The following is a 26162-nucleotide window of genomic DNA, read 5'->3' as shown; positions in this document are numbered from 1 at the left end:
TTTGGAAGTGGCATGACAAAGGGGTATCACTGTGGGGGATGGCAGAAAAAAAAAAAAAAAACCTCTGACATATCCTCTGACCAGTTAAAAACATAGTACACACAATTAAATAAAAACTTATGACCAGAGCGTTAAAGTACATTCAGTGTCCATTTATTTTTCTGCAGCCAGAAAAATAGAAAAAGTAAAACAAAGAACATTCATACTGCTGAAGTGTAGTTTTCTCATGCTTGCACATTTACAGTACATGTTGATCTGATACAAAGTCTCTTTGAACCGGACATATTGCCACAATATATTTACAAAAATAACATTAAAACTGCAGTCTCTTTAAACATGTTGACACATTCATAAAAATAAAGCTTTATGTGACACGTTTCCCGAAAACGATCCTATTTACAGTCAAAGATGGAGATGAGTCCTGTCGAGCTACAGCTGAGATAACCGAGTTGATTTGCATGTTTGTGATTATCTGAAGCATCAAAACAACTGAAAATAAATGTTTAAAAAAAAAAAAAGTTTTTAAACATCTAAAAAGCCATTTTTCGGCCCTGTGATACCGTTACAAAAATAATCCTGAAGTCACTACAGATGTACTTATAGTCACTTATAGTTCTCAGCTGACAGAACCCTTGTGTACAGCTGTATTTGCCTCTGACCGGTGCATGGTTTTGTGCAATCAGAATTTAGATTTTGTTTAGGGTTGTCCGTTTAAAATTAAATCTATTTAACAGACATTCTTGATACTTCTGAAACGGTTTAAAAATCACAGAAAATGCAACCAAATCAAAGGTAGTAGGATGTTTTTGAATTAGAAGCAGAAGGCAGAATTTGCCAACTACCTAAATATATTACACATCTGTATTTTTAAAAAAATCCACGATTGCACTCGTTTGACAATAAAAAGTGAAATACTGTCAGTTTTAAATGTAAGGGCAGGGCAAACAAAGGCACAAATAAAGGTTGGGCATCAATCGCTCCATATTGGCACTGGAAAACAGTTTGTTAAATGACATCAGTCATAAAATGGCCACATTGTAAGTGAAGTGTAGTTTTGCTACCAAACAATAAGTTGCATCTATGAATGTTTCACCTTTCAACACCAAATACTGAGGTGATGACACTCAGTACTGACTACAAAATGCGACTATAAATCAACTGATGAAAGCAGCATGATCGTAACTACACTGAAGCCCTACTTAATTCTTCTCGACTTTACCACCTTTTCCTGGCTGGTGACCATAATGCATCTCTGTGTATGTGTGTGTATGACTCTATGTGTGTGTCTGTGTGTATAAATACAATCCACTGTAGGTGTGTGTGTGTGTGTGTGTGTGTGTGTGTGTGTGTGTGTAGGTGTGTGTGTTTATCTGATCAGTGTTCAAACAAATAAACAAACAAAAAATAAAGAAATTCAGAAAAATCAATCCTCAGTGCAGGAACTCCACTTCATTCAGCTGTCTAGCTCTTTGGTTTCTAAGCCTCTATAGTGCATCAGTTGCAGGCGTCTCTGGGACCTTCAGACTGACTCGGCTCAGCCTCGCGCTCCCGACCTCAACCTTCAAACTTATTTACTCCCATCACATCTCCACTTCAGCTTCCTCTCACTCAGGCAGGTTCTCCTCCTTACAGGCGTCTGCAGAGAGCAAAAGAGAGTGAGTGAGTCAGGACACAACAGGGACAAGATACGACTAATGAGTTGCATTATATTCTTCATCAACGAAAACAAGGGAATAACTAAATAAAGACTAAATGATGGTGACAAAAATGATGATGAGAAATAAAAACAAGACAAAAATGTTAGGTAGGCATGAGTTGAGAAGAGATCCAATCAGAGTACATCTCTTTGTGTGGTAGGGAAGTTAGAGGCGCACATTTTGATTCTACTGATCTACCCGTGAAGTCAACTAGCATGCACTTGCTAGATGTCCAAAATGTACACAAATGTCACCATATGGAAGAAAGAGAAGAACAGACATGGATAAATTTGACATTAGATGTCAAGAAAAATAAGACCCTTTGTAAACTGTGTGGAGCAAGACACACCAGTAAAAAAAAAACAAAACACAACAAACTTGAAGCAACATTTGCAGACGAGTCATCCCAAAATTAACGCAAAGGTAAAAAACACAAGCCAATGTTATTGCATCACCTAGCTAACCTGGGGTTGTGTTTTCACTAAGTCTGAAACAAAAATAAAATAATTAAACTGAAATAAAAATATAATGTAACAAAAAGAAGAATGCACATTTGAAGAAATGTATGACACTTAATGTTAGATATACGATGGGAGAAATGAGCAGAAGTGTAGCGTACTTAATGTTAACCACAGGTAAATAGAAGTTTCCCAAAGGAGTAAATGATGAGTTTTGAAATTCCAGAGAAATGTAATGCATTTACTTTTAACTACGCTCATTAGATTATAGTCGACTATATCTACTGTAGATTCAGATTAAAACATAACTAAAACTAAAAGGCATTTTAATCAAAAGGCTGTAACTAAAACTAAACCAAAATTTGCTGTCAAAATTAACCCTGCAGAGAGTATCAGTATGTTTTAACGAATCTTGATAAGATGTTTCATCCATTTTCATCATTAATAATTATGCATAACACGACCTGTTGCAGGATCTCACTAGGATAAAAACAGCATGATAAATCTCCAGTTATACACATTTTCATGTTCTACCAAAACAATTTCACAAATCAATATTTTTAGCAAGTTTTAATGACTTTACTTTGGACGACCACTCCCTTCAGTGAGGATAGGGCAGAAATAAAGTCAATAAAAGTAGGTGTAAGCATAATTCTGCAGACATGTTTGTGTAAAGTCAGCTTCCTGTTTTCAAAAACAAGATTAATCATTCTTTTTGAAGCTCTGAACCACTGCCCAATCAGACTTTATATAAGCTCAGTGAGAAGCTGCAGCAGACTGGTGAGTTTCACAAAACTGAAATTGTGATACGCACAAATATAAATGATGATATAAACATTTAATTTAAGCTTGGGTTGAAAACCCTAAACGCTTGTGGGTCATGTTTATCTTCACAGCAGGATTTTGATCTGCAGCCTGAACACACAGCAAACCTCCAACACTGAAATCACTCAAGTTATGCAGGCATCTGTTATTTGTTTTCCAAGCGTATCAATACAAAACATAATCACATCAAAGTGGAGCTCGCTACTGGCAAAACGCAGCTGCATCTCCTAAAAGCCAAAGATAACTGAGAAAAAATGTATAATACATAAAGCCCCTGCATGGGGCAGGTTATGTTTTAGTTAACATTCAGACTGGCGCTGCACAATATAGCAAAAAAAAAAAAAAAAAAAAAAAAACCCAAACAAACAAACAAACAGACAAACATTGCAATTATTTTTACAGATACAGCGATGTGATTTATGATGATTATTTTTGCATCACAATTTTAATTTCACTGAAAAAATCCTGATGATGTGACACTTGTTGGGGTCTGTACCAAACAAACATGTTTTCTTACATCTGCAGAATAAGATTTGTAGGCCAGGACATCTCTGCAGCACGACATTACTTCACTATTAGTGGAGTGAATCACAAAGTTTCATCATGATACGATATTACATTGATTCTTTAAACAACAATACACTATTTGCCCATACCAAATCAATTAGATTCGATTCAAGAGGCCTGCAATCGATATGAGGTGAGCGTTGTCCCAATGTAGAATTAAGGGCATAAATCACAATTTTCATCACAACACAATACTATATCAATTCTGTGGACAACACTACAATATTTGCTGGTATCATAAAATCTGCAACAATATGATTCTGATTCGATTCAGGGGCCGTGACCAATATGAGGTGTCATCATAGGTCCTATTTAACAGTAACTGTTAGAGGATGAATGTGAACTATAGTATGCATGCAGTAGGTATGTCCCTTGGTTTGGAGAGGCAGAGAGGAGAACCAGCACGGAAGCTGAGCAATGTACTACTGTAGACAGGGTCAGTCGCAAAATTAGAAAAAGTCCACCCAAGTCATTTAGAATTAGAATTTGATGTTGCAGCTAGCTTATTATGCAGCCATAAGTCAAACAATTCTGATTCAAGTTCAAGTTTCACACTTGGTTTGTTTTTGTTCAAATATAACTTTGAACCACTGGCTTTAAATATAGTGAGAATCCACTCATCTTGTGCAATGGACAGAGTTTGGGCAACACATCATCCCACCACACAGACAGCTTTAGAGGGGAGATTCAAAACAAACTAAGCGTAGCCTGATAAGACCGACTCATGCTCTCTGCTGTAGTTAACACACAGGTGTTTGAGTTAGAAATACATGAGAGAATAGTTTGATAGGAGAGTCAGCACAGACCTGAAACTAGTCTTGATTCAATACAATTCCCTGAACTTGTCTGGAAATCTCTGGACAACTTTGGATAGTGTCTGGAGTTCAAAAACAAAACGACAACAAGTTTGTCCTCAGTTCAGTTTGACGTCAGTTCATGTTGTTGAACTTGGCTTTCTAAGCATCACTGCTGCTTTTCACATGTCAGCATTCACCTTACGTGCCCTACACTTCAAAACTGCTTTGAATTTCATACTCACTCCCCAAAAAAAATCACATATTTGGTGCAAACCTCCATATGTCCAACAATAAGTGTATAGATGAGCGCACCACATGTTCACCACTGAACATGTTCCTAACTGATTTAGAGGATGTTAAAAATGCTTACCCATTTGCACTACATGTGAAGGCAACAGAGGTGTTAGCAAACTTGATTTCCCTCAATCTGTCTCTGTTCAACTATGAACTTATTAGCCTGTCATCTCTAGACTAATTCACAAACACATACTGCAGTGATTCCCAAACTTTTTTTTGGCTTCCCTCCCTTTCAGAAGCTGAAAAAACTTTGAGCCCCCATCACAACATTTTTATCAGTTATTAACAATATTTGGGGATGGAACTGAGAAAAAAAAGGATTCAAAAGTTGAATTTTAGTTAAAGAAAAGTTAACAGGATATAATCACCACACTCTTTTTTGTTTATTTCACCTACAAAGATTATATTAATTGAACTGTTTCATTCTCCATGTCTTCCCCGTCTTCCCTCCACCCCCCAGAATCAGATCTCTACTGGTGATGCTTCTCTGTCAGTCGGGTAAAAACTAAGCACCAAGGCTGGTGAAAATCTGTCTGAACGGGAGGTTCGCCAAACATATCTGCCAGACCAAATCAAACACGAGCTTGGAGATTCATCTGGATCCCGGGCTACCAAATATAAACAAATACAGGCACTGGTGAGAGAGGACCTGGGATTTGTTTTCAAAGGATGACAGCCTCTTCATCCTGACAAAAAAGTTCACACAGGCAGGACAAACAGGACGTCAGGCACCATGCCACAGCCAGCTACAGGCGACAACCAGCTGGGAGTAAAATCGGTGTGTGTTTCCTACCCGGGACAGGGTTAGAGGGCGGGGTAGGGAGAGAGCTCAGGGTCCAGGACAGAAGGGGAGTTGAGGCTAGCAATGCTGAGCTTCTATACCTGCAGGGCTGAGCACCAGAGCCTGGAGGATGTCCGAAAGGGAGACGATGCCCTCGATGCTTGAGCGCTCGTCCACCACCACCAACCGATGCACCTGCACGAAAACACAAACACAACAACAGATTAACATCTAATCAGATCCTACGGGTTATTTATGACTAAATTTATGCACATGTCTTTATGTTTTAAAAATCTCACTTCAGCTTTGACTATTCTGTCCACAATGGTCTCCATCGTTTCCATTTTGTGGCACTTCATGACTCCTTCGAAGTACTGAGAGCGATGTTTCAGAGCCTGTGTCACTGTGATGTCCAGGTTGTTGTATGTCTTCTCAGCAGCCAAGTTCTGCACGCAAATATGAAAATACATTGTATAAAGTGAGACAATAAACCACAGAACAGTTCATCCTGTAATATCTGTCATCCTGTAATATCTGTCATTTTGTCTCTACAGAAAGAGAAACTTTCTTGGTCAACTCTACAGCCAAAGGTATCATGTCTAACCTTTACAACCTTATGCCAAAATTACACTGCCCCTCAATGGCAGCTATGCGAAGTGCTTGGGAACAGGACCTTAACTCTACTTCAAAAGACGACATGTGGGACTCAACCCTTAATCGGATACACTCCTCCTCCATGTGAATATTCACTTTTGCAATTTAAAGCAGTCCATCGTATCCACATGCCAAAAAACACATTTGCTCAAATGTACCCTGATGTGGATCCTACATGTGATAAATGTAAAAAAAAAAGCACCCCTTGTCTCATTCCTTCACATGTTCTGGTCATGTCCTTCTTTAGGTATGTCTTGGACAACAGTCGTTCAAACTAATTCAGAAACCCTTCACCACCAAATTGAGACAAATCCTTTGACTGCCATTTTTGGCGTTGCTCCAGACTTGGATTTGCCAAAAGCAATACTGAATACTTTGGCTTGTACTTCTTTACTGGCTGCACACACCATCTTACTTAACTGGAAGGGCTCTGCCCCTCCTTCCCACTCATACTGGATTACAGATATTATGTTCTGTACGAATCTGGAGAAAATCTGTTTATACCATTTGGGGATCAGAGAGTAAATTTGACTAAGTGTGGAGCCCATTTTTGACATTTTTTTGAGAAACCCACTACAGTAATCTCTGAGTAGCTGTCCTTTCCTTTTTCCATTTCTTTTCTTCTTAACCTATTAATTTCCACAGTTGGATTTTATACTTCCCTTTACATCACTTAAAATTCTAACTGAGTGAAGCACAAATCCACTGAAATTTGATTTGTTTTAAAAATGGAAAAAGTAAGTTTAAGACATGACAGACTTTTATTTTGTCATGTGTAGCAACTTGTTCTGACAGTTTCCACAGCAAATTCTGTCTCCACCTCTAAAAGAAAAGATTCTGAGGCTTTTCCTTCATATACTAAATGTAGTCATTAGCCATTAATGGGTTAATTATTTATTTTTCGATTTTTTAAAAATTATTTTTGACTTATTTTTTATATTTTGATTAGGGTACATCACAGATATCTTCTCTGTATTGCTCTCTATGATTCTATTTATCACCCTTGTCACAACACCTCCATAAATTATATCTTTTATGGTCAGCTGTGGTTGTGTGTTTGTTTTTGTTTGGCAATGGATGTGTTGATGAGTGTTCAGCAAAACAAAAATTCCTTTCCCCATACAGTTACTGTTTTGTTTATTACTGACAAACAATAAATAGAGCTTTGAAAGAAAAGAGAAATGGAAATTTCTACTCACAATCACATCAAACTTGGAGTAAATATCCACAACTTTGCCTGTAAGAGAACATAAAGAACTCCAGTCAAAAAACAGATTAATTTAGTGTTATTATTTTACTTTGTCACCTCTGTAGGTTGTGATCTTACCAGACTCATCCACCACAGGCAGGGCAGACACTCGTCTCTCCACAAAGATGTTGAGCGCTTTGATGATGGGCGTGTCGGGGTGGATGAAAGCGATGTCGTGGTACGTACCAATGCCCAGCTCCCCGAGAGTCTGCTTCATGAAAGCTGGCTTTGGCATCTCACACATCTGGAGAACACAAACACACACAATGAGGAGGCAGAAATGTGTTCAGCGTGATCACTCTCCACCCAATTCATTTATGTCACGTTTAATTAATCTCCACATTGACCACTAGGGGGCAGTAGACAAGTGAAAGTGGGACAAGTCCTCAGTTAAATCATCATCATCCATCACATAGATTAAGATGCTCTGCAATCTCATTCACTCACAGACAGACAGACGGACGGACAGACGGACAGAGGGTGACTGTGTTGGACTCACAAAAAGCTGGAGGAACTTGAGGATCCTCTTGTGTGTGAGAATATAAAGTGCATTCCCCGTGACAGGGTCGATGACAGGCAGGCGGTGAATTTTGTTTTTGATGAGGGTGTACACTGCATCAAACAGGCTGCAACATGACAAACACAACGATCAGTTACGACAAGCACAACAAATACATACACACATGAAATGTGTAAAAACATAGGGACACATTATTTATAGTCAGATATACCTTGCATCAGGTGATATGTTGACCAGAGGCTTGAATGTAGCTTGAAGGTAAACCTCTGTGTAGTAAGAAATAAAATATTTAAATATTTCATATTCCGCTTAGAAAAGAGTCATAAAATCTTATATTATTCATGCTACAAAAACATGCCAGTAGAGCCAAACTGATAATAGTGGTTGACCGATATCATCTGCCAGATATCAGCCTATTACAAAATATTCTGCCTCCATTATATATCTTTGTCACAAGTATTAAGGGATTATTGTTTAAAAAAAGTGTTTTATGTATATATTCTTTATTCTGTACATTATATTCTGTATAAAGAACATCAGCTGATATCAGAATTTTTTTACGCCCTACTACCAGTCAGGCCCTACATGACAGTATGATCATGATGCTAACCTCTCCATGTCTCAAGCTTATGTTCCTCTAATTCATAAATCTGCACCTGAAATACAACAAGAAATAGACATTTGTTAAAGAAAAAACAGAGAAATCGTCAATGAAAGAAGTAAACTGCATGCAAACGTTATGTGTCAGGTGGACCTACCATCGGTGACTTATAGTATCTGTGTAGTATGATGATGAAATCTGTGATTGTCAGCATTCCTGCAATAAAAACAGATATTAAAATCACATGAGAATCTATGCACAACATACATACAGTGCTGTGCTTGCAGGCACTGTGCAAAGAGGCAGCGCTTACAAGGGCGTGGTCCAAACACAACATCACTGCCCCCCCCCCACCTTTTATCCTCACGCTGACTTGGCATTCATTATTCATCACAGGCTGACTTGCACTAAACTATATGCAGGGGAAAAAAAATCAGCACAACAAAGTCAATTCACAGCCGGTTCGGCTTTAGACTCTGTCTTACTAACAGCAGGTTTATTTACATATATGGTGTGTGTGTGCGTGTGTGTGTGTGTGTGTGTGTGTGTGTGTTTTTTTTCTTGTTAAAAATTATCTCCAACTCTCTCGGAGCGCCGGTCAATACAGACGAGTCATTGCTGTGCTTAATGGTTTATGACAGCTCTAATGACTTCTGCTCAATATAGCATCACGCTCCACCAGCCATGACCAGCGGCATTAATACACAGAGTTTCCTCTGTGTTCGTTTAGCACGGCAAGGACATTTGCCATCTCTGTTAAGGCAAACTGCGGACTAAAAATATGTGGACTGCACACTGAAGTCTCATGAAGGTACTAAGAGTCAAATCTATGGTGCGTGAGTTCAAGTATTATTCATGTGGAGGTGTAGGGCAGAGTCAACGGTACAATGAAATCTGTAGGACAAGAAAAACAGGTCAGCTCAGCAGTACGAGCACGAGTGGAAAGAACAGCACGGGTCAAACAGGGACAAAATAAAAACTAGAAATTTAAATAAAAATGAAATTATATATATTACAACATTGTATAAATATAATAAAACCTCATACTTTCTGTTATAAAATTTACAGCTCATTACTAAACTATGTCTTCTCTTAGGGGAAGACATCTGACCGGACGCTTGGCAAATAAATCTGCAACATGCAAAATATGTGGAAGCTTTTTCTCTTATTTGGTCCAAGAGAACCTTTGTGCCAAATCTGAAGAAATGCCGTTCAGGTGAGATATCACGTTCAAGAGAATGAGACGGATCTATTGACAACCCGGAAACATAATGCTTCTGGCCATAACTACCGGCATAAAAATGCCTTTTTGTGACGGGTTTTAGGATTCTTACCCACAAAGCTTTGCTTCTCTGTGTCCCATAGCGGAGCAGCTCGCACACCGTTGGCTACCAAGGCAAAGAACGCTTTCTTAACCTGTCGAGCAACAGTTGAAATGAAAAATCCAGTTCAGATTATAAAATAACATTAAACACAATGCTTAACAACAATGTGTACTTGTCTTCTCTGGGGATGAAACACTTCATCTATTATTGTAGTTAATCAACAAAGAATTAATCAGCAGCAATTCTCATAATCAAATAATTGATGTAGTTGTTCAATCAAGCAAAGACGGCAAACATTTTCAGGTCTGAGATTTGCTGATTTTCTGTTTGATATTATTTTAAATTGAACGTTGTGGACAGTTGTTTGGATAAAACAAGATATTTCAAGAAGTCATTTTAGGCTCTCCCAAGTTTATCGAATTCTTTAGCATGTTCTTGACATTTTATAAACAAAGAATGTCTAATTGAAAATATTTTTTGGTTTCACCCCCTCAACCTCGTCTGGTGACTTTTTTGTCACATTCTCATGAGCAGAGGAGTCACTTGTGATTTCTTTGTCAAAGCACATTCTGAACAGTTTGTGTTGGTTTTAGCATTTCCGCGTTTTTCCAGATAAGGATTTCTTCACTCTGAGCTTCAATGATTTTAGTGGTTGAAGATCTACACATCAAAGCCTTCAGACCTCCCGTGGATTACTGTTTAACAGTTTTATGACAATTTCGCCAAACAACAGGCAACCATCTCATGGAAAAAGCTCTGAGGCTTATTTTATTGAACATTAACTTAACCTGAATGTCTCTTCCAATTCTCCAGACGAGTAACCTCATATAATCATATGGATTCGTCTGAGGGAAAAAGAAACATTATTTTGTCGCAGTGCTTACTTGGAGTGCTGTATCGAACACGACCAGCTTGGAGCTTGTGGGGACGATGTCGTAGCACTTGTGGGATTTCATAAAGCGCATGTAAATATCACTCTCAGGTTCAGCAGCTGTGAGAAGAAGAAAAGAGCAGGAAAATACTTTTAGAGGAAGGAGAAATCTCACAGGGAATCTATAATGAGAGCCTGGAAACAAAACACACTCTCAGAGAGCCTAAACAACCATTACAGCTCTGCACCACTTACAGCCACTTTACTGCTCCATCTCACTGATAATTAAGCACCAACAAGCACAGAAACAGTGGAAAAACACAGACAGCAAAGTACTGTAAGAACCAAAGCATTACAGTCATTCTTTCCCACATGTTGTGAGTGTCTTAATCTATTAGTTTTCTGACAATATGCTATATTAAAGTAAAAATAAAGCATTTAATATGATTGTAAATTGAAAAGTCAATCGTTAGTCAGACAAGTGAGCAATTTGAAGACATATGTGGAGTCTGTACATTTCTATTTCTACTTTTCTGATATTTCACTGATTTTACTCAAACAAAACTAAGTTTGAGTTGTCAGGTTGACGCTACAAAGCACCCCTGGAAAGCAAAAAGATCTATAAGGAATCTTTTGTCCCTGGTGTAATAAATTTCACAAACAAGTTGCATTAATCTGCACTTTTGTGTGTTGAACATGTCTTGTACACTGTGTGCATGTGGTATTAATTGTTTTACAACTGCTGTGATGTGATGAGATGAGATTTGCTGTATGAATGTCCTGTGATATTTTTATTGCCTAGGCTTATACCAAATGTGATTTCCAGGCCTAACCTGGACAATAAAGTTGATTCTATTCTTTCCCTAAAATATTTCAAACAATGATTTTTTGTTTTAAGTCGCGGGAGGCCTGTTGAATATCCTTTTCAAATGCAGGCAGCCTCTCCTGTATTTCACAGATATCTGTCATCATCTCATTGACATGCGTAAAATTCTAGCTCTGAATATCTCTTTTAAATGCAAGTAGTCTCACAGGTATCTGTCATCATTTCACTTCAACAAGACCGCTGTGTAAAATTCTCATTAAAGAAATATTTGACTGAGACATTTAGATAAATGTCTCTGTTATGATGACAAACTGGTAATGTCTGCCTCCTGCAAAGGGAATCCCTCACATTTATTTTAATTGTTTATGGTAAAAGAACATTTTATATATAACTGATTTTAGGTCAAACAAATGAGCAATATGAGGACATTTCTTTGGGGACTGGGTACTTAAACAGAAATAATTCAAATAATATATTTTTCTTTAGCTTCAGCCTTACTCACATGCTGCAAAAGCTTTAATTATCAGAATAAAATGTGATAAAATAATAAAGGAGGTCTACTGAATATCGCTTTTAATGCAAGTAGACTCCCCAGAATTTCACAAATATCTGTCATTTCATTTTTATCAAGATTGTGACTGTGAAAATCTCATTAAAAGTCTATAGTAAAAAATAAAACATTTTATGCCATTATAAACTGAAAATCTGATTGCTGGTCAGACAAATTACTAATTTGAAGACATGTCTGGGGTTTGGGTGCTTGTGATGAGCATCTGTCATATATTTTTTTCTGACATTGTACAGATTAAATCAAACAAAAATATTTTAAATATTGATTTTTCAAAAGCTTTACCATGATAAATGTAGACAGAGTGTATTTTAAAATGCAGTCTCTCCAGCATTCCACTGGTGTATGTCATCATTTCATTTCATCAAGACGTGCGTAAATGCGTAAAATTCTCATTTAAATAAACGGAACTGTTATGGTGACAAACTGGTAAAGTCTGCCTCATGTGAAGGGAATCCCTAAAATTTGTGACCATTCATAGCGGATGAATCGCAGAATCTGTGTGGGGAGGACTGAGCAGACGCTGCGTACTGTGAATACATCTTTAAAAACACATTTAACTCTGGTATTTGGAGCATGAGTCGACTATTTTGGCTAAAAACGACTGGAGTACCTCTGATCTTCTGATGTTACGGAGTCACCTTTACATTACCAAGTACTGGAGGTTAACACTTACCATCATCATCTAGTTCAAGTTTCTCCAGCATGCCTTCGAATAGACCGTAGACCTGTGAGAGGAAAGAAGAAGTTTGCAGTGAAGATGCGCAGCAGATCCTTACAGCAGCACACGGATGGCAGCGCACGGCCAAACTTTGCTGTGAACAGTAAGTGAGCAGCAGTGAAGAGACTTCTCCCAGCGGCCCCAGCAGCAGCCTGAGATCACACGGAGCGCGGCGGCGGTGCGCAATACATCAAAACAACCACGGGCAAAAAACACCGTGCGCCACCGGCGTTTACCGATTACACGAAACACGTCCAGGTCCGCTAAATATACACAGGTAACGTGACAAAAACCCGGTGCAACTTCAGTGGCACAGTATTATTAGACTACACACACCCCTTAAAACTCGGAGTGGAACAGTCCTGATCCATTTGCTGCAGTAGGGGGGACCGATGCCTCCACAAACAGCCACTACAGCGGCGTGTGAGAGCTAATCCCAGCACAATAAACCAGCTGAATTCATTGTTACAGTCATAATCTGCCAAACAACACTCACCACAGAGAACGTCTCTCACATGAAGCGTGGAGAAAAAAGCAGGAAGCTCCACTGCGCGCTGTGTGGACACACCCCTCCATGCGGAGCAACCTGGCTGCTTCACCATATTAGGAAATCCCTTATGTTGCTAAGCAGCAAGAAGCTGGGGATGCCTTGTCACATCCTCACAGATCATTTCTTCAGACGAAAGGGGCAACAACTCCTATTTGGACTCTCTGCAGTGACAACAACGTTTGGAAGATGATATGCAGACTGTGCTATTTGCATCTGGCACAATCCCAGCATGAAATATGCTGTGTCATGCTGAGAGATTTGCATACTCAAAGCGTGCTTGTTGACACATGATTTCCCTTGGTTCCCAATTTGCAAAATATACCCACAACAAAGCTCTACAGCAGTATGAGAAAGTCTGCATACCGTACCTGCTCTGTGATGCTAAACAGTCCCCCTGTGTCGCCCCGCAATGGTGACACAGCGCTTCTCTCGCCAAACACTACTCCTGCACTTTCATAAATCTTCCCCTGCTGCATCACAGCGGGCAGGCACACAGCCTGCTTAGGGTATTACAGCAGCAAACTCCAGGGAAGCAGACATACACAAATCCATTAAAATAATTGCTTTTGAAATTGGATTTGGCAAAAAGTTAACTACAGCATCAGAAGATTATTTTGTGAGCTGCCCGTATGTGTGATGGAGGGAGGCACAGAGGGGCTGACTCATCAACCACAGTCATGAGTCCTAGGGTGTTAAAATCAACCGTATACAATGCTGGTGATGAAATATTGATTTATCCTCTCTGGCTACAATCCACAATCACTCACAGAAGACAGGTCAGGACAGACCGTCAGATAATTATTCATTAAATGGGACACAAGAAGTATTTCCTCACTAATCTGTGGGAAATCTGGTTCCACAGCCTGACTCAAGACTGTGGTGAATCCTAAATAAAACTCACAACGAAAACCCTTGTGACAAAACCTTGTGCTGCTTCTAAGCTGTTTTTCGCAGTAATAGTCAACTGCATGCCCGCAAAGCACGTCATCTATCCCTGTTCGAGATATCGCCTCGATGCCGAGACAATATTTACACCGTCTGTTCTGCCGCTGTTGCTCAGAGCGAATGGTACAAACACAGCCCTGTTGACACACACCGCTCTCAAGTATCAGAGCTTGAACTGAAGAGATTTGCATCCTTCATGCTTTCTGTGCACCACTGTCCAAGTAAACCCTTATGACACAGAGTGAAGTAGCACATGACTCATGGACAGAAGGTCACTGTTATATAGTCACAAAGGAAATATATTTATTAGTTTCAACATCTTGTTACCCATGCATTCAGTATTTATCAGTTCTTAAAATATAAATTAGCATTACTGATACTGAAAAATACTAAGGCTGTACCAAATAATTCAAAGCTTCATTCATAATTCTACATCAATAAGTCTAATTTGAATACTGCTTTTTTTTACATGTGTATTCAGTTTAAACCTGGTATTTCTGCACAGTTGCAGATAAAGGTACATTAATATTATATTATTTGTAGAATGCCCTGGTAGTTCAGTTGGAAGAGTAAACAACCCATATATAGAGCCTGGGTTCAATTTCAGCTTGTATCCCTTTGCTTTGGAGTTTAACCTCTCAAAAACAACATTTTCACTACAGTGAAAAAACTGTTCGCTCTTCTGCTTGCTGCACACAAAGTGAGGTGTGCACCTGTAGTATTGTGGCAATCTAGCAGCAATCTAACAGCTCCATAACTTACATTCATGTTGGCATGATTTAATTTAAAAAGTCATTTAATTTGATTAAACACAAAACTAACTTGGTACTGACAGATAGATCATTTTACATGTAATTTTAGTCACATTTTCAGTCTTATTTTTGAGTAAGAGCAATAAATATTTCACATATTTTAAGAATTCACACACACATGTTATTACTGAGAACTGGGAGAGTTCAATTACAGTTCCTTACTTGTGAACCTGACCTTTAAACTAGTTTTGTACCTGTGATGTGCAAACTCTCTGCTCCATAAATAACACAGGGTGCACTAACTTTGTGGAGCCATTAGATACCAAGTCTACAAGCCCGATTCATGTTTATGTCTATTTGACTATCCCAAGGCAAACAAATAACATGAATTTTTGAAGATTTAAACACTTTTGCAGCATGACTCACTTGTTGTGAGGTAGAGTAAGATGGCACGGGGCTCGAGGAAGGGATCGGGGGTTTAGCAGAGGGGAGGCTGAGGCGCTGTCCAGTGTCTGGAGGCGTGGAGAGCGAGCGAGTTCGGGAGCTCGGTTCCACACGTTCGGGGCTGGGCCTGCTTGGCTGGGCCTCCTGGGTGAATACGGGTTGGCTGGATGACTGGGTTGGGGTGGTGGGTGGTGTGGAGAGTCCTGAGGCTGCAAGGAAATAAAACAGATACCACAACTTATCTCCAGTTTCTCTCAATGTCGCTCCGCACTGCGTTCTGAGGGATGCAGTGCGTCGTTGATAGGTTTACTGTAGTTGGCAAGGCTGGGGTGCTACAATCGTTATTGCTGCAGATACCATCAATGCTGTCACACGCTATAGCAGAGAGAGAATGCATATCTGATCCATCAGGGACTGAGAGAGTTCTGGGCACTGAGGAACAACAAAGACACTCAGTGATAAGACCCCAGTCCGGTCACTTACAAGGATACGCTTGGCAAATCAACATCTCAAAGACAGCTACAAAGTCAAAGTCAGGTTTATTCCCAGGTATGTTTTCACACACAAGGGATTTCCCTTGGTATATTGAATCATAACAATAAAACATATTAAAAGAAAATATAATTTAAGTATAAGAGTCAGTGTCAGTGGGACTCCCAGGCCTTATTGTGAGGAAACTATTGTGAGGCGTGAGGTAACCAGGCTCCAAAAACAGTAATTCTACCTTGCAGAACTCTGGAGTTGCTGGTCTACCGCTGCTTTGATCAGATTGTTTGTTTGTGTAACTATGTGACTTCAGTGAATCCAAACAAAAAGAATCATGGAAAAGACATGAGGTTGCATATTTAATGATGATCATGTTTTATTTTTATAGCTACTTTTACTTCATATTTGAATCTGAGGAATGTAATTATCCCCTTTTAAATTGTTTTTAATGTATTAATTAAACAATTAATCTTATTTAACTGCCAAATCTAGGCTTTAATTATTTTTGTGACATGTTCTTTAATACCACTGACAGCCCTTCACATCTGCATCAGTCTGTGTTAATGAAAAATCCCTAGATGATGTTCCAAAGCCCAACTCGTCTAAATGAATGCTCTAAAAGCGATCAATACTGGATCAATATTGTAAAAGAAACACAATGAATCATGCTGGTTGTCATTTTCCTGCTCCTGACACCCCTCCACCATAACTAGGTCATTACAACATAAGCAGCTGTATTAAACTTAACTCCTATGTAACTCCAGTCAGCTGTCTGTGACGCAGCTCCTCCTGCAGTGGTGTCCAGTTGAAGGTGTCAGTCACATGACAGCCCCCCCTCACACGCTCTCTCACATCAGGCACCACAATCCTACACAGGGTGACATGCGACACTCACGCTGCTGCCCCGGCTCCACCCCACTGACATATTTCTGAGGCCAGACAAAGAGCGACGTGGGTGATGTGGACTGAACGTTTCACATCACAAGGACTTCACCATGAGACGTCCAGTTGACTTTTATCATGTCCACATATCAAATAGTGGTGTGATGATCCACGTGTATGTAAATGTCACATGAGGACTCGGCATGAAAATACAAGAATCAGTTTCAGGAAATCATCCCACTTGACTCAGTCACATGAAACAAACTGAGATCACTGATAAGTAAATTGAACATATGACTGAGGAATAAAGTATTTGAGATCCTCATTCAAAGGTTAAGAAGTTGTTCATTCTCCTCAATAAACCAGGACAGATAGGAGTATCCATACTGTGATCACTGATTTTAAACAGATGTCCTCTGATAAGGTTTTCTGTCTCTCAATATAATGTTCAGAAAGAGAATTTAAATATCTCTTTAGTAGACATTTTTTTCATAAACGATTGAACATTTTTCTGTCCAAGTTGTCTGTCCGAGTGCACCCTACACTATCTCATGACATTTAGTTGGCATGCACCAGCCCTCTTTGGCGTAGCTTGCTTCCGCTGTGGCCTTCTTATTTTAGCCACGCTGTTGTGGCACATTCCACAGGAGGAGATAACAGCGGGGCTGGGAGCCCTCTCCATAGCCTGGTTAATAGGGGGCAGTTAGACGCCACCCCAGAAACCGGAAATAGATGTAAGTAGTCCAGTCTAAGTTTACATAAATAAAAAAAAAAGTACTCAATGTAAAATCTTTACTCAATAGAGACAAAAGCCGCACTAATTCCAAGGTAATATTTTTTCTGAAGAGTAAATTGCCATTTCCATGTCACTTCATTATGCAACTATTTGAATTAGAGATGAAGCAATTATTCAAACTAATCAGTTAGTAAACTCAAAGAAAGTTCATCTGTAAAGATTCTGACGATTCATTTTTTAAGTTCTTTACTAAGTAAAATCAGGTTGACTGATATGTTTTTTTTTGTTTTTGTTGTTTTCAGGGCAGATACTGATACCAGCTGGTAATCAACGAGACCAATAACCAATATTTGGAGCTGACATACACTTGCCTGAGAACCAGTGGAGAAATGCAACTATGTACATTTACTCAAGAACTGTACTTGCATACATTTTTGAGGTACTTGCATTTTACTCATGCATTTCCATTTTTGGCTACTCAATACTTCAATACCCCACTACATCTTGGAAGCAAAGTCAAAGTATCACATTTTAAAATTAATTTATTTTATAAGAAATTGGTATAGACAAAAAATTAAATAAATGACTGGCAAGGTTGACAATCGGTTGACCCCTGGTAAAAATGCCATACATCCGCTGACTAACTGATATTGAAAATAATTAATTGCAGTCCAAAGTTACATCTTGAGCTGAAAGAATTTGTCCAGTAATAGATTAGTAGGTCAACATAAAAATAATCAGCAACTATTTCCATAATCAATTTCATCTCATTTTTAAGCAAAAGGAATTAGACAATGCCAAACATCCTCTGGTTTGAGCTTCTCAAATTAAAGGATTTCCTGATTTTCTCTGATATGCAATGAACTTAAGTGAATATATTTGGGTCTGGGACTGTTATTTTGACAGTATAATTTCTAATTGTTTGACTTTTTATATATTGTTCATGTTTGTACTGCGCTGTCTTTAAACCAATAAACAATTAGTTCAAAATGAAATTAACATTTGCTGCAACACTGTTTGAATCCTTGAAAAGAAGTTTGAGAGGTAGGCAGTGGCTTCAGAGGTGCAGAGGCAACTCAGTGTGGCAGATTAGCAGAAACTAATCACACTGAGATATTCTATTGCGATTTACTGCAGGCCGTGTTAATGTTACACCCATAAAAGCAGATCCCTCAGTGTGGGTGCCCCCTGAGGAGTCGACATGGTGTTTTCCATCAAGTGGGTCTGCGGTGACTCTGGGCGCAATGTGAGCCTCACTGTTTGGTGTCAGAGCAGTAGTGAGGCTGCTACAGGCCCAATAGATGTGCTGCTGCAGCCTTCTCTGGCCAGCAATGAATCACGACTGTCAATATTTATGTTTGTATAGGCGCACTGGTTAGGCCTGGTGTGTGGATTGTGAGGCAATATGTGATCTCAGTCAGTCAGTGAGTCCAATTAATAAGAAGGGCTTCAAATCACTTTGCTAAGTACACTCTACAGGCTCACTTCAGAGTTTTTGAAGTGGTGTTGTAGGAGGTATTTCTTCATAGTCAGTGTATTAACCTGCAGTAGATGGTGGTCAGCACACCACAGTGTAGGAAGCTAATGTTCTACTGTGAACAGCGTCAGCAGGAAAAAAAAAAAGATTTTATTCACCTAAAAACAGCAATAGCAGTTTAAGTGTACACTACATTTAGAATGTTTTCAGCGCTTTACTTTGTTGTCAGACAGCCTTTTCTGTCAGGAAACCACTGTTATACAAGCCAAATATTGATCTCCAAAACAACCAGACTGCGTTCCAGAGGTAACATTACCTCTGGTAATTTCATTTTGCAGAAGACGGGAGCTGCTGGCATTCTGCTGCCTCAACTGGATAGTTTGTTTGTGTTATTGCGTGACTTCAGTGATTCCAAACTTGTCTGAGGTCACACAACAACACAAACAAACTAACAGATTGAGGCATTGAGACCAGCAACTGCCGTGTTCTGCGAGGTAAAATGACTGGTTTTGCCACTGGAGTTTGATTGTTTTGGAGAGAGAAATATTTGTCAATATTACCAGCAGTTTCCCACTGGAAAAAGCTGTCTGGTGGCATGGTGAAGTGGTGAAAACATCCTAAATATAGCATACACTTAAGCTTTTTTTTTTTTAAAGATGTGCCCTTTTTTCAGATGGTTAAAATATGTTCTATTGCTGACTGTGTGTATAGCAGTTCATTGCTTGGCTTCCTACACTGGTACTCCTGCTGCTTCTCCAAAATGGGAGCATGCCAATCATCTATTGTAGGTTACACTGGCTATCTATAACTACCTCATACAACCCCACTTCAAAAAATATCAACTGTCCCTTTAAAATGGGCCCTTTGTAACTAAGGACGTGACTGCAGTACTTCAGTAATGGCAGGTTCACAATCTAACATCAGTGTGCAAACTGCATCATGGCCAAACATTCAAATGAGCAGTCACTATTCAAACTGACAGACAGTGTGCACAGACGTCCTCCATTTGGCAACTACTGACATTTCTCATGCAGATGTCAGCTTCTTAAAAGGGTGCAGTGAACAACGCACGAGACATAGTTGCTCTTTCGTAGTGTAGAGAGGCTCAGGATCAAAGGATGTATGGTTTAGGCCGAGGTGTCACCACGTCGTATACTGCCTTTACGATGAGCTCTACATCTCCTACAGCCACATATGGACATATATCATTACGACAGGACTGTACTCCTCTCATCTACTGCACCGAGGTCAGACTGGCTCTAAATCAGGAGCTGTAAAGTCTGTGATAAAGTGCCACTTGTACGCTACACAGTGCACCCCATCGCTTCATGTAGAAGGCATTATGAGCTAATGCGTCATGATAACTAGATTTAAAGGAATAGTTCAGATAATTTGATGTAGGTTTGCATGAGGTACAGTACAGAAAAAAGGGAAACTGCTGTTACATAAGTCAAACTCAATAGGTGAAATCACTAATTTTACATTGCAGAACAGCAAAACTGTTGGTCCACTGCTGCCTCAATCTGTTATTTTGTTTGTTACACACATCAGCGACTCCTTTATTCTGAGGTTAAATGTCTGACTTCACCTATAGAGTTTGGTTTATTTGGAGACAGCATTGTTTGGTTTATATAACAGGAAAACAAAAAAGGCAAGGCAAAGCGGTGAAAGTATTCTGAATTTAAAAAAACAAAGTTTCATCATAATACAATATTATATTGATTGTTTGGACAACAATATATCAATATATTGATTCAGATAGATGTATTGTTACACCCCTAATATTGCTTAGCTCCCATGCTGGTACTCCTCTCTGCTTCTCCTTACTGGCTGTTGATAATTACCTCATACAACCCCACATCGAATAATCACAACTATCCTTTTAACTCTGCTTGGTGGTCTGTGCGTTTTGTTTGGCATCCACCTTTTCTGTTACTGTTCACAGCCTGCTTCTTGTCATGAAAATGTGAAGGAATATTATATAAGCCTAGCGTGTTTTGACTATCCTTACTTTAGCCGAAATGTTTCCTGTCAATTTAAATAAAGTTTTAAAAATGGAGCAGCTATTTTGAAGTGACTCCCTTAGGATATGAGACAGAAATAATGACACTCAACTGACACGGTGTCAGACACAGCCGCTATAAATTACTTTACCATGATGACAGCATTACTACAAAATAAAAAAAACATTTTCACTTATTCTGTTCCATTAGAATCAGCGATTGCATTAATAAGACTAAAGTCACAGATAACACAGCTTTAATAGCATCAGCAGTATGTGCAGTGGTTCAGATGCATCTCTGTGAATTGAAGCACAGCTACCCTCAGGCTAGACCTAACCTCTTGCCTCAGGTCAGCCCCTCACAGATAGCTTTACCTCTTTGGTCTGTGTCCTGCATGCATTTGTGAAACCAAAGACAATCCCTGTAACCTGCACCTACACTATAAGGAGCACCTCAGGCCACAATGAACAACATTCAGCACTTATACATAAAGGCCATGAACAGATTTATATCAAATAAAATATGGATGCTCTCACTTCATGGCTCTTGTTATTAGGTAAAATAACTCTAATGATCAATCTCGATATTTCTGCAGGATTACTGAAATTTAGAATAAATTATTCTGAAACCTTAGCAATATCCCTGAAAAGGTGTACTAGAATCTAAGTGGCTACACTAGATGAAAGTATTACTGGTTTACTGAAGGGAGCTGCAGGAAAATGTTAAGATTAAAGGAGTAATGGGGCAGGTAAAGAGTACAGCACGTTACCGGCCAGACACGACGCCTCGGACTGATGCCTCCCTCCTAGCCCATCTTGCTCCTTCCGCTTCTTGCTCCTCCTCAGGCTGCCAAACCTCTTCATGGAAAGCAGTGGGTTGTGGATGCAAAATGAATTTTGACCATGACCATCCGCATCACGATAAGGGCGCAGAAAACTGTCCCAAGTGAGAGTTACTCCATTTAGAATGAAGAAAGTTGTACAGAGATTACGTTTAAAAGTGTATCCAGTTGATGTCAATCCACAGATCTGGAGGATTGTTAGTCTTGGAAGCTGTACAGTCTGTCTTTTAGTGGTCTTCTGGCTTCTGTTGCAGGAGAAAAACTAAGTTTTGCTATTCCATCAAGTTGAAATCCACTCTTTTTTGGAGCCAGCAGAAGTAGTTATGAACAGAAAAGGCTAAGCTTGCATATCGAGTCAAAACAAAAAAATCCTCTGGGTCCACGGAGCACAGAACCAGCAGGAATCAGTGTACACTGTCTGTGTCAGCCAACACATCTGATGAAGAGGACATGAAGAGTATAAAAGGAGTAAATTCCACACAGCTTCAGCTGAGAAATGTCACGACTGATGCAAAGAACAACTGGGACTGGAGCGTCTTTTTCCCCACTCTACGCCGGTGTCAGTGCTGTAAATTGTCAGGTGCAGCTGTGGGTGGTGTCTCTTTAATATAGCACTCATGTCAGCAGCCTGTAAAAGGAGGCCAGTCTATGAAGAATACACCAGCGATTGGCTCATGCTGCACGTCTTCCCGCCTCCCCCTCCGTCTGCCCTCCCTCTTCCCTCAGAGTAAAGTCAGCACGGCCACATCTGTCTCACTTTGTCTTCACATAATGTATTCAGGATCACACAATCTCAGTGTTTCCTGAGCTAAAAAAAAATCATTTTTTTAAATTCCTCTGAATTTGCAGTTCAACCTTAAAGGAAGATAGAAAGGTTGTGGTTTTGAGCTGGGAGTGCTGCAGCTCTGTCATTTGTACAGTCAGTTGTCTGTAACTTTTGGGGGCCTGACCTTTAAGACTGCTGAGGCCAGCCCCCGTCAGATGACAGCAGGGGGACATCCCATGTTCTGTCAGCTGATCAGAGAGCCACCAGCCTTCCCTACCCCTAACAGATGGCCCACTCAGTATTTGTTGCTCACATTAGCTACAGTATGTCCAGTACAGCTCTCAATTAACATGTTATGCAAGTGTTCCTCTCTCCGCTCAGTGGGTCAATGGCCAAAGTGAATGAGGGGGTTGAAACATCAATGATGAAATCAGTCACCTCAAATATCCTGAGATGCTCACTGTGATAATCATTATCCCAATAAAATGATTTCACTTCAGTTTGTGTTGAAGGTTGCTAAGTTTCAGATCCATGAGGATTTTATACACACATCTATGAATCCGAGGTGTGTTTTGTTAAGCTCTTCCCAAGCTTAGCCTCCCGACTCAGAATAAAATCATTCTGCCCTTGTAAGGCTAGTTTTGTGAATTTGGAGAGTCAAAACTGCCTGGTTCCTTTATTTACTGACAACATACATTACACAGTAGCAACAGAGAGAGTGAGAGAGAGGGGGTTGCATGGTTGTATGAAGAGCTCCTGAGAGTCTGGTCACTTCCAGATAAGGGTATGAGAGCACCACAGTTGCTTTCAGCAGTGAGAGACTGACAATGTCCAGGCGATGGGAAAACACATATTTAGACCAGATGGGAATGAGAAGACATTCTGATCATATTTGTAACATGTATATAAATACACCTAAGAAAATACCTAATAAATATTGTGCAGAGCTTTCCGTCGGCTCAAACTAGTGATTACAGTCCACTCGGCTACTTGATTACATTAATATTTGATTCTAACATGTATTGACAAGAATCTGGCAATACAATATGCATCATGATGCAGAGGTTATGACTGCATATATTGTGATATATTGCAATACTGTAAGCAAGATGATGTATTGTTTTTTGTAAATCTAATTTTAGGAAAACTGTCATAATATGAATTATAAATCACATACCATGATGTGTTAAAAAGTTAAAAACATTGACTTTTTCATGAAACTAGAACAGTGAAGATAGGTTACAACACTGCTATCTAGTGGACGGGGGACTAAAAACAACACAAGATGAACCACTGCCATGTATGACAATATCATTATCCAGTGATTTTGAGATTTGTGACAGTATCACAAAACATAATATTGCAATAGTGTATTGATATTTTCTTACAGTGCTATTTGATTAACAAGTTGCTATTTGCTGTGCGTGTACATTTTATGACCACGAGCCTCTGGATCAAAACAATGCGAACATGATGATAAGATAAACTTTCTTATCTGTCTGTATCAGTCCCACACCCACATGCTCTATATGAATGTGTGTGTGAGTTCTGAGTCCTGCCAAGCAGAGAGCGAAGAACTGTCTTCAATGTTTGACAAGTAACAGCAAAATAACTGATGAAAAAAAAAACATTACAAATTGCACTGATTGCACAGATGTTAGAAAGGGTACTTGGGAAAACACCAGTGGCGGCAACTTGACGATCACACAATAAGCATTAAAAAGTCCACTGAAATTGCTGCATTGGCCCTAAATGCTAATCAGCCACAAAATTAAAACAACCTATACACATATTGTATATTGATGTTAGCAGCTGATACTTTAGGTTGCAAGGTAGGGCCTCCTTGAATCAGACCTCTTGTTCCAGCATACCCACTGGATGCTCAATCAGATTTAGATAAGAGGAATTAGCGGGGCGAGTCAGCACCAGGCCTCTTTCTATCATTGCTCCAAGGTCCAGTTCTGATGTGACATTCCCATTATGGGCACTTTTGCAATTTGGCAGTGGACAGGTGTCTGCATGGGCACTCTGACCGGTTTGCAGCTACTTAGCCCCATACAGAGCAAGCTGTGATGCACTGTGTGTTCTGACACCTTTCTATTATAGCCAGCATATTTTTTCCCCCTGCAATTTGTGTTACAGTAGCAGTACAGTAAGCGGTCAGACCAGATGGGCTGGCCTTCGCTCCCCATGAGCATTAATGAGCCTTGAGCACCAATGACCCTGTCCCTGGTTCACTGGTTGTCCCTCCTTTTGGTAGCTACTAACTACTTCATATAGGAACACTCCACAGGACCTGCTATTTGGAAGACACTCTGACCCCTTAAGTCCTCTGGTCATCACAATTTGTCCGTTAAATGTTTACATTAAAACCACCAGTAGGTAAGCTGTCAAGTTCTGAAGGGGGAAAAAAAGGGAAAAAAAAAGTCCTGGGCACGCAAAATGGGATATTTTTTTCTCCTCTTTTTTAAATGAACAACCTGCACACAGTGCTGGTACAGAAAAGAAATCACTAAACACGGATTTTGCTGCAAGCCAAAGTTTAGGCAGAACAGTAAAGACTGAATTGAACTCAGGTCTTAAATGATCACTTCAATCACTTTCGATACTATAACAGTATTCTTTTAAACGTGCTATTCGAAAAGTATTGATTGTTTTGACAACCTTTGTATGTAAAAAAGTGAAGGTTCATCCTTAAATCATACTCATAGGCAAACTCATTACAATATGCAATAATCAAGATCAGTGTATATGATGGAACAGTGGAATTAGAATGTGCCACAGACCACAAAATTTTGGCTTTTACAGCCAAAAGTTTTCTCCAGGGAGCACATCCCAGACCCCTCCAGCTGGCTGCTTTTTCCCAATAGATGGCTGTTCCATATCGTTGAAGGCCTTGTATTATGCAACAGATACAAAATCTAATGTTCAGGGAGCCATAGAATTCTGAAAAATACTTCTATGTTTACTAAAATGGTAAAAAAATATTGATCATAATAATCTAGGGGTTATGAAATTGACAGCTTTTTGAACACTAGTTTGAGAACCAAATCAAGACATGACCATGCCTTCAGCGCACCCTTGTGGTGAAAGTCGGCTCTCTACAAAAACATCCCTAATAAAAATAGAGAAGACAGTTTACCCACTCAGTCATTGTAGAATGTAAATTTATAAGCATATTTTGTTGATATTATCATTGGCCCCCATTTGTTTAAAGCCACATCATTAGTCAGAAAACGGAATGAGAGGCTGTAACGTCTCAAACCACATCAGACTGTAGAAATGCTGGGCGGCTGGCATGAGAAGACTGCAGCAGTCGGTGTGCTTTGGTGTGTTTTAGTTTGGTTACCATCAATAACAATCTCGAGAGGAAACGGAGCATGCTGACTCTTGAGGTCTGGCCCTAACAGAACTATTCCAGCAGCCACTGCCAAACTGACCCTCTGCGAGGAAACAGAAGAATGGGTACGCATACGAGCCAAAAGCATATGACTCATCTTTGTGGTGTTTGATGCTGCTTCCA

At 39.5% G+C, this 26162-nt stretch overlaps 1 protein-coding gene across 4 annotated transcripts in view; it reads right to left on the bottom strand.

The window, feature by feature from the left end:
- Positions 1 to 131: 131 nt before the first annotated feature.
- The window catches only part of LOC146317683 (5'-AMP-activated protein kinase subunit gamma-1-like), a 34811-nt gene continuing 8780 nt past the window's right edge, over positions 132 to 26162 (bottom strand). For 2 of the 4 annotated variants that reach the window (XM_084733200.1, XM_084733201.1), the window contains 13 exons: positions 15431 to 15657; positions 12713 to 12764; positions 10656 to 10762; positions 9781 to 9862; positions 8604 to 8662; positions 8456 to 8501; positions 8057 to 8111; positions 7825 to 7951; positions 7404 to 7569; positions 7276 to 7313; positions 5722 to 5868; positions 5524 to 5617; positions 132 to 1636 (listed from right to left, as the gene is read on the bottom strand). In XM_084733200.1, the coding sequence (XP_084589326.1) occupies positions 1605 to 1636; positions 5524 to 5617; positions 5722 to 5868; positions 7276 to 7313; positions 7404 to 7569; positions 7825 to 7951; positions 8057 to 8111; positions 8456 to 8501; positions 8604 to 8662; positions 9781 to 9862; positions 10656 to 10762; positions 12713 to 12764; positions 15431 to 15657 (1232 nt within the window). In that variant the 3' untranslated portion in view covers positions 132 to 1604. Of the gene's footprint in view, positions 1637 to 5434; positions 5618 to 5721; positions 5869 to 7275; positions 7314 to 7403; positions 7570 to 7824; positions 7952 to 8056; positions 8112 to 8455; positions 8502 to 8603; positions 8663 to 9780; positions 9863 to 10655; positions 10763 to 12712; positions 12765 to 15430; positions 15658 to 21801; positions 22461 to 26162 lie in introns of those variants that run through there. The other 2 variants (XM_084733202.1, XR_014771700.1) reach the window with 2 other exon arrangements.

The sequence above is a fragment of the Lutjanus erythropterus genome, chromosome 12 (genome assembly GCF_056507025.1).
Source record: "Lutjanus erythropterus isolate fLutEry1 chromosome 12, fLutEry1.hap2, whole genome shotgun sequence".
NCBI classification, from domain to species: domain Eukaryota; kingdom Metazoa; phylum Chordata; class Actinopteri; order Lutjaniformes; family Lutjanidae; genus Lutjanus; species Lutjanus erythropterus.
Note: the sequence above shows the minus strand (reverse complement) of the source record. Positions and strands in the feature narration are given on the sequence as shown.